General features: G+C 40.8%; 1 protein-coding gene across 1 annotated transcript in view; it reads left to right on the top strand.

Annotated features, from left to right (window-relative positions):
- The window catches only part of MYO3B (myosin IIIB), a 357,238-nt gene that overhangs the window by 223,882 nt on the left and 119,621 nt on the right, over positions 1 to 13,735 (top strand). Inside the window, exon 30 of the mRNA XM_090041713.1 lies at positions 7,895 to 8,015. Coding sequence (XP_089897839.1) covers positions 7,895 to 8,015 — 121 coding nt within the window. The remainder of the gene's footprint in view (positions 1 to 7,894; positions 8,016 to 13,735) is intronic.

The following is a 13,735-nucleotide window of genomic DNA, read 5'->3' as shown; positions in this document are numbered from 1 at the left end:
CTACTACTGTTCTTTACATTGCACTGTAAAAGTGTCTGGTGACAAACAGATAAATGCAAAATAAGAGCTTAAAATCTGAGTACAGTAAAAGGACAGCATTTCAATAAAACATTTATTTTAAATAATGAATAATTTAGATCAGTGAAGATTTGTTATCCAGACATTTGTAGAACTATATAATTAAAATATATGTACCCAAAAAAGCAGTCCTTGAAATTTAGGAAACATTTGGCTTACATGTTTCTCTAGAACAGCACATATTGGAATTTGTTTTCCTTTCATCTCTTTCCCAATAAAAGCAGCCATGCAGCTTATCCCTTTAGCTTCCTCAGAACTTCCTTTCAGAATTCCCGATCTATTACAGCACATTCACATACCAGAAACAAGATGCCTTTTCATGCTGTCAACCTTTTTCATCTGAAATGTAAATTAATTCTTGCTGGTACGCTTTGACAGAGATCAAAGTAGGGGTATTAACCTTACTGGGCCTTCTCTTCATCAGAATCAGTTCCAAAGACTGCGAGGGTGGTGTTAGGAGGCCAGTCTTCACTGTTATCTATGGCCTTCCTCCAGGCAGTCCTCTGTCTACAAGTCAACATTTCAAAGGGCGCTGATTTCTTTTGTAAATGACCTTATCATTACTTTAAACTGTGTGAAAAATGATTTGCCTGAATAATTCTTGCAGGATTATCCTGCTCATTTTAATTGTGGGGGGACTTCATTCAGATTCCAGGATATTGTTTAAGTGGTTTTGACAGCAAGTGATCATAGCCTGATAGAAAGGAGGAACACAGCTCCTGATTGGAAACCTCTTGACTTGTTCAGATTGTTCGTTTCTTGCAAGTCAGTCTTTGAGGTAGGCTACATTTACATTTTAAAAACAAACAGTTGCCTTTCAAATACATGAGCTGGTGGTCTGGAGATCTCAGTGGACCCGAGCAGTTCACTATCCATTGACGAAATGTTGACAGAAAAAACAAACTTACAAAAAAAACCCATAGTACACATGAGGATACATTTCCTAAGTGTATAATATTACACCCAAAATAAGTCATTATTGGAGGTGGAGAACAAACCCTTCCTAGTAGATAAAATGTTTGTGAATTTAAAGCAGTTGGAGGAAAAAAGCTATACCATGCTTATGGTTCTCACAAAGTAAATACATCTGTATAGTAGGACTATTGGCTAAAGATCCCAGTGTCAGCCAGCATTTACTTATGCCTTTGTGTCTCAGTTTCTCAATCTGTACAGTATAGAAAATAATAATCCTTTATATTACATAAGTATTTGAAGGACAATTTAAGTTGCTCAGACAAGAGTGCAAAATATAGTATTTCTTTCAGTTTAAGATATATGTTGTTTTGATTAGTGTCTACAAAAAAGGGGAAAAAAAAATTTTAAACTTTTCAAAATGAAATTGAATCAGGTTCACAGCTGATGTAAATCAGTGAATCTTTATAGAATCATGTGATTTCAATAGAAAGACACTGATTTTTCCCCATTGCAGATCTGGCATAGTGTTTATTTGTATTAACACACTTTATTCATTATAAATAAGAAAACAAGTAAGTACAATTGCAATAAGTCATTTCTGTTTCCCATCATCGAAGTGTACATTTCCATTCAGAGTGGCTGCTTTCTCCAAAGACTTAAAAGAGGATTTTAATCTCTGTCTATTTTACTTGTGAGCTGAAACTGCCAAAACGCCAAATGAGTGGTGTGTGCGATTCACTTAGATATGAGGTGACATCACTGAACTCATTTTAATTAGGGCCACCTTAGCCATCTGGAATATGCTGTGCAACTCTGGTCAGGACTGAGTTTAAACTCTGCTTCCAGAGGTGAAAGGCAAATCACTAATCCATTAAGCCACCCCCTTCTCTGACACACATTTGCTTCACACACTCACCATATGCCATGTTGTACTATGAAAATTTGTATTGAGAACTCAGGATTTGGCTTCTTTTGTAACAAAAAATGAGGGAGGAAACATAGCTGAGACAGTCCTCTATGAAGTGCTTCCGTTTTGTAATTTTTTTTCCCAGGCACTGTTGTTTGCTAACTATTTATATAACCTATGCCCCAAGATGAAGAGCAGAAAGAAGAAAAAAAGGTGCTAATAAGAACGTATTTTTATATGTAATAACTGAACATACATATTGTCAGCAGAATTTCCAGTAGTCATTTTTAATAATGACAGTTTACAATGAGAGCTGAATAAGTTGTTGGAAAAATTTGTGCTAGATATCTATCTCATGATATTGATATATAGGTATAAATAATGTTACTATGGATGTGTGTGCACATATATATTCATAAAACTAGAAATTATATTGGTTAAATTCTTCAAAACACTTCAAAAGTGCATGCAGAAAAGGAAAATCCAGCATTCTACTTCAAATTTCATAAAGTATCATTCCACCTTGGGTGCAGTGCCCAGTTTCAGTCTTTTCACAGCACTTATTTTGTTCCTTATAAATGAAATTTTAGGTATAAGGACTACTGTAGTCATGGGCATAGCTGTATAAATAGTACTTAAACTGATTTGTACTTCTAGTGACAGTTGAAACTCAGGTCAAACCAAATCTTTTTGTGAGAGCTGCAAAACTTTGGTTAACTTTGCTTTTCTGTGTCATACACTAGTTAAGTGCATGCTTTCTCTCTAGCATTTGTCTCTAGAAACTGTTAGGAGCCTGTTACTTATTAGCAGTTCCCACTTTAGGCCAAGTGGCAGGGATTTGTGGTTTTGAAGCTTAGGTCCTGCCTCCTTATCTGTATCTACATGCTCTGTCTCTGTGAATACGTCTGCATTTTTTCCTGGTTTGGGCTGGAAGAAGAAATTACTGAAGGGCCCCAAGAAAAGCCACTTTACTGTATTTCATGACTATACAGAACCAGCAAGAAACAAGATATCCTTGGAGAACATATTTCTATGTGATCCAGCCTGACTTCTAGACCAAAGAGGTTCAGATTTATCTATGCTTTTGATTGCTCCCATGAACAGAACCTCCAAACCAGAAATTCTGCTATAGAGATTTACACTTTATTATCATTATTATTTTTATTATTATTACTATTATTATTATTACATATAATAATCAAAATACTATGTACAAAAAGTGCAAGCATCAGCAGAAACACATGAACTCTGGGTTCAACTTTGGGAAAGGACATTTCTCTTTCTTACTTGCAGGTACCCACACTTTTGTGAGAACTCCTGCTGGAAAAAGAAACTTAATTTTCTGTTCACTCCTCTGCTGAGTGCTTATGAAAGGGGCTGTCAACCAGGGATATGCATACCTCAGGGGTACATGAGAAGGCCCTAGGGGGTACGCCCAGGTGGGCAGGGACAAAGCACTGCCGTGCACCATCCTGCACTGCTGCCACCCACCCAGCCAGACATAGGGGAATCTCTCATGCGGCGGCTGCTGCAGCTCCACTTCCAGCCTCATACCACCCCTTTCCCCCAGCTCCACATCTGGCCGTGCACACCAGACCTCCTGCTCTGTGTTCAGCCGTCAGGGGTACTAGGATCCAAAAAGGTTGAAAACCCCTGGCTTATGGTATAATGGGAGTGCTTGTGCTGCAAAACATACAGATCACCTTAGGATCACAGAAGATAACGGCTATCCCTGGAAACCTCAGGGAAGAGCATAATTCTCCTGTCCTTTGCACCTTTCAGTAGAATTAATCTGACATGAATCCAGTATATCAGAGTGGAGGATCTGATTTCTAGTCTCCAAATCCTCTCAGTTTTTAGCAGTTAGTGCTTATCTGAGTAGGCAAATAAGAGTCAGGTATCCTGGATAGGGATTAAGGTTTGGAAACTGGAACTAAATATTACCAGGGTGGCAGGATCCCTTCCCAGATGATAACCTTGCATTTCTAAGGGCAGAAATTCCTGTTTTATTACTTTGACTGGGATTATGAAAAGTGTATGTGTTTCTGTGAGGAATGTGCTGCAGTATTACTTTATCATTTATGCTTGGAAATGAAGAGAACAATTTTTTTTTTAAGAAGTATGAATCTCCCTCCGACTCCTTTAAAATATTTCCACACCTCTTGCCTATGTATTTTTTGCATAGATCTGTCCTGACTGCTTTCTGTGTTGTGCTCAACATTACACTATAGCTATATAATATTTCCTATGAGAATCAGAAGAGAAATGCCTGGATCTTTTCCAACCCAAACTGAGCAACATCATCTGCTACATATATGTCTTATTATATTTTCTGTAAATAAATGTCTGTAACGCCAAAATATCAAACTTTAAAATCCTGAAGGTAAAAAATATTCTTAATATATTACCTGCTAATGCTGAGGGAAAACTCGTTTTATGCAAGCAGCGGCTACTATAAAAAATAAAATCCATGGGTGGCATATACAACATTTAACACTGCATGACTAATAATACAAGTGCTAAAGTATAGTTCACATCCCTTTCTGCTCCAAGTTCAAATCCTGTTATCATTAGCTGTGTAAGGGTCAGGATTTGGATATACTGTTGCTGTGAAGTTCAGGGTATAGAATGCATAAGGTGAAAATATGGTGGCAGCTGGTAATCATTCTTCTTCAATGATGTGGTGATTGTTCATGGAAGACTAGCAACATGAGTCTTCTAATGTCACACTCTTTGAGCCAAGCGCTTAGTGTCAAAACCAGCAAAAGTCAGTAATTCAAATTGCTGTGATGGACCAGCTTCCTGACCTCTCAGGCTTCCTCAGTAGAATATTCTGCATGTGTATGTCTTTTGGAATATTGTGGAATAATAGATATGGAATATTACTGGAATAACAAATGCTGAAGTGAAATACTTATGCTAATGCTTGATGAAGGCTTTAAGAGATGTGTTTGTTTCATAATGAGTTTATCCTGTTAGACAAAGGAGGAGCAGAAAGACCAATATGGCCATTTACCTGTCAGCACCAAAGCATTCTAGAAAAAACGTTAGAAACCTGCATGTGGTCAAGTTTAGTCGAAGAAGAGCTGATTCCTAAAACATTTATGAAACGTAAAGAATGCAGTGAAATCTACTACAGTGAAATCAGATTCTATAATGCCTAATTTAGTGATTGTGAAGAAAAACCAAAATTGTTAAATTGCATAGGAAATATTTGAGTAGATGTCCAATGTATTCACATTATTAAAAATGTAGCCTTAATAAAGGTGAAGCTTAATTTTGTAATATAGTAATAATGAGAAAAAAATCTGAGTGTTTAAAGATGAGAAGTGATAAAAAGCAAACATGTTGATATTATTATTTAATTATTATTTAATGTTCATCAATTCTCCTTTATATTTAAACTGTTCACAGACCGACCGCTATTTGGCATGTTTCAACTGCAGAGAGATGGCTGCTGGCCAGATGTCTTTGCAGCCAACATCAGAGCAGGTTTCTTGTCTAGTCAGTAGGGGATAGTTAAGGATTGGAAGGCTGATCACATGAGGCAACTGAATGTTTGCTTCATTTCTGCCAAATAGGCAGACTTTTCCAGCCTATTATTAAGGGTAGAAAGTTCTTCAGCCTCATGATACCTAAATACTATATTTAGTACCAACACTTCAGCAGGCCCAACTTCTGTCATGCCTTCTGCAAAAGAGTGGTTATTTATTTCAGTGACCCCTCATTAAAAAGCAATTTTGTTGCTTCTTAAACTGGAAACCCCAGTGGCATCGAAATGTTTAGGTTTTTACGGTGCAGTGCATACTATGGCTTTGGAAGTTCAGATGTCTTTCATTTTCTTTTATTGCACAGATAATGTGACAGCATAGATCTTCTTCAGAAGTACTAGTTGAAAAGAAGGCAGTTAACACTTTTCTGGAATTAAAACAGACAAGGGATAGTTTACAGCACTTCCTAAGGGAACTTTTTTGAAAACAGATTAGGTTAACAAAATTCCCGTTTCCCTTAGCACAAGAATATATCACTGTGGGGCTGCTTTCAAAAGAGTACTTAAGTGTTCAAAGATGAGAATCCATCAGTAATCCCAAATTTGCTGATTCTAAGTCATAAACTTCACAAGCATAAACACTGCCTTCCTTTTTTGGGGATACTGGCTAGTCCTTTTGGGATGGTTTATTTAAAATACCATGGGGAAGATCTCTTTTTATCCACACTTATCTTTGTTTTTATAAAGTTTTACACATTAGAGAGATTGAAAAGACCTGTATATCTTCTGGTCAATCCACCATACCTTTCTCCATTCCACTGTATATCCCCTTACTGGTGCAGGATTGACCCTTACAGCATACTTTTGAATGAATTCTTGCTCCTAATTCTGCATTGTGACCTACTGCAGACTTCTGTGAGGTCAGATCTCTCCTAAGGTCACAGGAGCACCAGACCCTAGATTTCAAGAACTCCAGGGACTTCTTCCTCTTCCCTTGGGCAAGTTCCACAGAAAGGGCCCATGCTTGGGCTTGTATTTAAGTCTATCAGATTCAGGAAAACAAGTAAACACATTCTTAAACATTTTTCTTGGATAGAGATGCTTTTGTGATGCTTTTTTCCATAAAGCTGGCACTAGGAGATGTGCCCTAATATTTACCCAGATTCTTCTTTGCCTAATATCCCATGTTGGTCCTTAGTAAACAATTCCTTTTCTTTACTGGTGTTTTCATGCTTGCCCCAGAAAAGGTTATCATCACTTTATTCTCATGCATTTAAACTGTGATATTCTAAATATACTGAGTTTATGTTCTCTTTCTGTGTAAGTCAGTCAGTCCGATCCTTTGCTTAACTCAGTGGTTCCCAAACTCTGACAGGTTGCACAGCACCAATTTAAAATAATACAGCCTTAAGTACCACCAGCAAATTTTCCAGTTCAACCTTAAGTACCACCAGCAAACTTTTGTCATATAAAGTAATTATAATAAATATGTTAACACGTACCACTGACAGGTTGTCTGTGTACCACTAGTGGTACCTGTACCACAGAGTGGGAATTGCTGGCTTAACACATTTATTCTTCAAAAGAGATGAATGTTTGATACAATGATAAAAGCAAGTAAAGAAAAATAAATTCTTGATTGTATTGTAGTGGGTGGCATTACAATTTCTTTTAATGAAATCCTTAAATGCATCACAGTATTTACAAGGCATGATCTTACTTGTGTTTTATGTAGGAGTCATTCCTCCTTGCTAAATGCTACTGAGAATGCAGCCCAAACTCCTATTGGGTAAAATTTTCAAAAACCCTGAACTTCAATGATGTTCAGTGGGATTTGGGGACTTAGGCACTCTGGAAGCTTTTACCCATTGACTTTTATGTCATTGATTTGCATTGCAAACTTCCTACCATAATGTATTATAGTTTACTACTATTTAATTGCTATGTCTTTTTGTTGATGGTATAATTGTAAAACAGTTTTTGGCATGTGTAGATATCTTTTAAATAGTCAACATGATTAAATCGAATGTTCTTTTTAAAAACTCTGTTAAGATTGCAGGTGGTTGAAAACAAGGAAAATAAAAATAGTAGATTTTTAATGTTTTTGTTAATATTTGTGGGAAATAATTTTTAAAAAATTAAAAATGCTGACCAACTATAATCATGTTAGTTGTGGGTAAAATGAATTATTGGAATTTTAAGTACTGTTTAAATTAATAAACTGATTCCTGCTTAAACCAAGTGCATTTAATCTCATATCAAGGTCTTTTTGTACTTCCAGAGCCATATCAAATATCTGTAGCATAAATAAGAATCAGGCCTTATATATCTTCCCAGTTTTTCCAACATTTGATCCACTTCTGTGAGGTATAGACTGCCCTGAAACTCAACTGCTTTCAGCTAGCTCTGGGCAGGGGGATGCCCATTCTGTGTCAGAGACTCTGGTAGTTCTGATCCAGACTGATGATGGAACTTTGCGTTTATTCATGACTATGTCTGTCTAGCTTTCAGGGGATACATTGTTCGTAAAAATTATACGAGATTGAAAAGCAGCATTGGCTACGCAGCTGACCTTGAGCCTGTGAGCAGCTGCTCTGCCCCAAATTTTGGCTGTGAAGAACACTGGTGAGTTGACTCCTTTGGTGTTCATTATTTTAATAAAAACACATTCCATAAAACATGATCTGAAAGGAACAGGCACTGAAAACAAATAGCTTTTCCCATTCTCATAAGTCTGTCTTTTCAAAGGGAAGCACTTAGTCAATATGAGTTCCTGAAGCTGATATAGTAGAACACCTTTTACTAAGAACAGTACAAAAGCATGCGGTCGGTGTGGTAGGCAATAGCATACATGAAGTTCATAGAGAACCTTGCCTACCAGCAGGGACATATACTGGCCAAGTCTGCTATGTTCACAGACAGACACCTCAGCTTTTCCATGATACTGGCCCTGCTACATGACTACTTCCTAGCTCTGTATGTAACCACTTATGCATACATGTCTTCTGTCATACTCATGGCGGTCTTCTGCAATATTAACTTTAGCAACACTTTAGTTGGATAACTACTCACAGCTAGCATAACCAGTAACTCAATGCACCTTCCCAGTGTGCTGGTAATTTTCATTCGTAGATCTCCAAAGGCACCTCCCTTTGCTGCTATAGGAGTATCCATCAAATGTTGGATGCTCAGGGCCCTTTGACCCTGTAGCACTGTCATCCAGCCCTCTGCTTGAAAGCCTGTTATATTAAGCATCTGAAGGCTTAGGGCACATGGGCTTTCCCTCCATTATCTTAGTTATCTCAGTTTCGCCCCTCTAATCAGAAGTTCATGCATTATCTGCCAATGCTGAATTATGGGCCTATTCCTGTTAATTTCTCAATAGCACCCCTGTTACCCATTGACTTCAGTGAAAGCTGAAGGAGTCAGCATTTCACAGGGCTGGTCTGTGTTCCTTTTACCTAATTTACTAGATTGAAAACTCCTTGAGGTAGGGACCTTGTCTCCTTTCCTTTCAGTTAAATTCCATGTAGACCTGTTCCTCTGTAGAGACAGTAGCAGTAAAATGTAGGTGGGTCAGCAAGTTGCTGTCAGGGAGCCTTAGAATGCAGCGAACCTGAACACTAGTCCCTACCTCTTTATATAGAGATAAGGCTTTTAATCTTCCTTTCCTCCCAGCTCTACAAGTTGATTCACTCCAGCCAGGTATCCTCACGCACCTTTCCTTCAGCTGAGCAGGGATGACTGGTGCCTCTTGAGTCTGGGAGGGCACAATTTGTGGGTGGGCCCAGGGGTGGGCCAAAAGCCCCACAACAACTCTTATACTTCAGTGCTGCAGCTTAGTGCCCCCCCAACACACCACCAGCCCACATGGCAAAAAAACTGCCCTGTCTTGAGTGGTGGCGAGTCAGGGACCAAGCTCGGGGGAGGCAGGTATGCCCCCGCTACCAGTCCCCTGTGGCTGAATGGAATGGTAGGAGCTATTATTTCTGTTATTGCCTCTATGCTGTCCCATTGACTATTTGTGGCAGTATGTGGTTGGGTTTGATACCTTCTTTCATATATCTTTGTCCCCATGGCTTATGGAATAACAGTCCTGGGGTCTTTCTGGAACTTCTGCTTCCCATACAGCAGAGCAGCAAGCACCATCAGTTTTTCTTAGAGAGCTCTATTAAGAGGTGGTGTGCTGGTGGGCTCTGAGGAAATTGGATCAGCCCCCTAGGAGCTCAAGCAGCACATGGCCTGCTGTAGCCCACCTGGCTGGCCCCAGGGGGTACTGCCACCACAGAGGGAAGAATCAAGCCTGGCGGCAACTCACCCACACAGTTGGAGGGGAGGCAGGCATGCTCTGTCAAAAGCAGGATCAGGCCCCTTGCTACTTCTACCTTCAGCAAGCTCCTGCAGCCTGCAGGATGCCTGGTGCAGACTGAGAATGGGTTGGCTTGCTCCATGGGCAGCATGGTGTGTCGGGCAGAGGCAGGAGGGGAGGCCAGCCTTGCCTGACACCCCTAGCCTCCCTGCTTGCCCCTGCCTGGCACCCCATGCTGCCCATGGGGCTAGCCAGCCTGTTCCTGGGCGGTGTCAAGCATCCTGCAGGAGCTGCTGAAGGCAGAAGTGGTGAGGGACCTGATCCTGCTTTTGGAAGACCTACCCTTTCTCCCCCTCATTACTGGGGGGTAAGCTGCTGCCAGGCTGGGCAGCTTCTGAGCTGAAGGGGGCCTGATCCTTTCTTCCAGGGCAGTGGCACCCCCTGGGGCTCACCAGGTAGGCTGCCAGCAGGCTGTGTGGTGCTCAAGCTCGCAGGGGCCTGATCCAGCTTTCCCGGAGTCCACCACCACACTGCCTCTCCCATGAGCCAACCCAGGCTTCTAGCACATTGCACACCATCCCCACTGCCTTCCCCCACCACAAGCTCATCCAGCCATCCTCCTGCCATGGCAAAGCAGAGTCAACTTTTACATCTGATCTATAAAAATCCTAACTTTTTGTACAGAAATATGGGGTTGACTTATACACAGTGCCAACTTATACACCATAAAATATAGTAAGTATTAAGGGAGGAAACACTTTCTCACCAGGGGGGCAGTGAAGCACTGAAACAGGCCACCCAGGCGGGTTGTGGAATCTCCATCCTTGGAGGTTTTTAAGACCCAGCTAGACAAAGCCTTGGCTGGGATGATAAAGTTGGAGATGGTCCTGCTTTGAACAGCAGGTTGAACCAAATTACCTCCCGAGGTCCCTTTCAACCTAATATTCTATAAGTCTGTGTGTCTGTTCCAGAATAGCAGGGCCTCACCAATGCCAACAATCAGCTGATTGTTGCCATTGCCTGGAGATATCCCTGGGTCTTGAACCAGACCCAAGCTAACCATGCATGATCCCCACACTGAGCTGAGCATAGGGATTCTGCAGGGGACAGTTTGGGGGTCCAGGACAGAATTACCCCTTGTCTGATCCACAGGATTTCCCATCCCAAACACTGCACCTCTTGCCATACACATCTGGCATGGCAGGATGTGCAATTTTTGGGATAGGACATAACATTTCATAGATCTCAATTACATAATCATTTTAATATCTGTCAGAGACCTTAGTGATTAGTTTGGAATTAATTATTTGAATGAATGAAAAATGATATTAAATAGGCCAGTAAATTGTTAAAGGGTTTTGTCCAGATACAACTGCATAGATGCATCTGGGCCATGTGATATCACAAATATTCAGGTGCAACATGGGTTTATGTGGAAGGGAAAGGTTAAATTTAGGAAACAAGGCCAAAAAAATAAATAAGTAGAGAAAGTGGAAATGAACTTACTACAACTTACCCCTGTAACTCTGTCAGTATGCTGCTTCTCACTATGTTTACTGCTGCTGAAGGCAGCTCCCTATAGCAGCTGCATAGGAATCTCTTGTGACCTCCATGGTGATCTGCTCATCAATTTGCTGCTGCTGTTGAAAATCAGTTGCTACCATGTGCCTATTACATTTCCCTTTTCTGAATCTAATGATACTTAGTTGCAAGGTGAGCAGACATTTTGACCTCTTTACTTCTTTAGCTTTTATCCAGAGAATAACTACTCCAGGGCCACAGGTTTAGAGGGGGGGTGTTTGGTTTTTTTTTTTAAACAAACAAAAAATGTTCCTTTTTCTGATGCAGTTAGCCAAGGATGGGTTCCTTTCCTCTCCCTGCATCAAGCTATTTTTGGAATTACTTGCTGTTTTCCACATAGATGGGTTTCCTTGGATTAGAAAGCAGCTTCCACAGCTGCACAGCCTCTGAGACTCATGAAGCTTTCATGGACCAGCAGCTATTGAGGCTAATTTGGGCTAGACCTTTTTTTAGGTATATAACTTCCATTGAAATTAATGGGAGTTAGGTGGTTAAATGCCTATCTTAAAACTACTAATGAAAATACATTGACCAGTTGGCTTGTACTCAGGAGCATACTTCATATACACAATAAGATGTATAATAAAATCCTATGCATTCTTTTCCAGCAGCTGCATTTGGTTAAAATGCCGTCACTGCTTATGATACCCAGTTTTAACCCTGATAAATACAGAAGATTATGTGCTAGATCCTGTACATTTTTTAGCAATACCCCCAATTCCCATTGACCTCCCCCAGGAGTTGCGGGTGCACAGCAGCGTGGAGGACTGGGTATTATAAACTGCTTCTCATAAATCAAGTCTCACTTGTATGTGTGACTGTTACTGGATTGGGGTTTTTTTTTTAAGCATATGGCTGTTCAGTCATCTAGGAAACTTGTAGGAAGCAGGAAGGGTGATGAATAATAGTGCAGATGTTTAACACAGTAGCTTGTAATATGTCCCTAGAGGAGGAAGCTTCAATGTGGAGTCACATACCTTGGAAATCAAGTGTAGAATAATAAACTTATCTTTAGTAGGTTTTTTAAGTTAGTATTTTTTTGAAAATGAAAAAAGAGCTGCAAGGTATTCTATGGGTCAAGAAGGTAAAATCATATTTGGGATACAATTCTGGTTTGTATTATACAAAGGAATGCAACTATATACATTGACCTGGATCATAACCCAAAGACTATTTTCTGAAGCAAATTAAAAGTTCAGCATAACCAAATGGAGAGTCCATAGTCTAATTTTTGAGAATGGGATCTCAAAAAACTTCTATCAAGTGAATGTAGGAAATAAGTTTGCTTGCCCGAATCAGTCTGTAGAGCAAATGTGGGGTGTTAACTAGCATGAAGCAGCACAAGCCATACAAGATTGTTATTTCTGAAAGTATTCTACATTTATCTCCTTTATTTGAAAATAAGCACTAATTGTACCCAAGTGCAAAGAAACGATCTATTCTGGAATATCTGCAGCTAATCAGGAAGTTCTGGAATTGACAAGTATGGGGCAAATTTCTGTAGGTGGCTGGTTATATTCTTTCCATCTTGAATGTCCCTTGGGGGCTCAATGAGGCAATAATGCACTGAAATCCAGGTTTACATTGAATCACAGTTTAGATTTACAATTCAAGTTTTAAAGGCTAAGTATAGACATTCAAAAAGCCTGAGCCTGAATTGACTCAATCTTTGCAGGTTAGTCTAACCTACATAGATTGAACCGATTTGCAAGTGAATAGACATTCACGTTTGATTCTGGAAATGCCTTCAGTGGCTCTGGCCAGAAGCCAAGGGGTGCTACAGCAAGTCCTCCCTTCCCTTCCACAGTGGGTGGGCAGGGCAGGGAAGCTGAGCTGAGGGAGAGGGCATGGCCAAGCCCTGGCAAGCCTGAATATGACTGAGGAGGGGTCTAAATCCCCACCCTGGCCTGCAGGAATGCCAGCCGGGGTGTGCCTGGAGGGGGAAGAGGGAAACATCCCTTCCCAGGCTTTTTTCTGGGGGGAAGGAGCATGGCCAGACCCCAGCCCCTGGCCAGATGCTGGCCTGGCATGGCCCCCTAAAGTGAAGGGGTCAGGAAGGAGGTGTATTCCACCCTCCCTCCATACTCCCCCCAGAACCCCAGCCGGGGTCTGCCTGGCTGGGGTGCAGCAGTCCCTGTCAGGGCCCACCCCCCACCCTCACTGCTCCAGCACCAGGGGCAGGGGCATGGCCAGATGCTAGCCTGCCTGATGAAGAGGACAGGGAGGGGGTTTATTCCCCCCTGCCAGCCCCGGCCGCTTCTTTAACAACTGCATGTCAAACCACTGCCTGCACAGCAAAGGTAACTAACTCCTTGTTAAAATGTTAATCTAAGATCCATCAAGACTGCACTATGGGGCTAGCAACTTTGTTTCTCAATTATTGACCCACCTACCTAGGAGACTGTGTTTTCCTTTCCAGAGACTTATTGGAGGAAGGGACATACTCACAGGGGGC

This window comes from Crocodylus siamensis, chromosome 4 (genome assembly GCF_052110815.1).
Source record: "Crocodylus siamensis isolate JL-2025a chromosome 4, ASM5211081v1, whole genome shotgun sequence".
In the NCBI taxonomy this organism is placed as follows: domain Eukaryota; kingdom Metazoa; phylum Chordata; order Crocodylia; family Crocodylidae; genus Crocodylus; species Crocodylus siamensis.
Note: the sequence above shows the minus strand (reverse complement) of the source record. Positions and strands in the feature narration are given on the sequence as shown.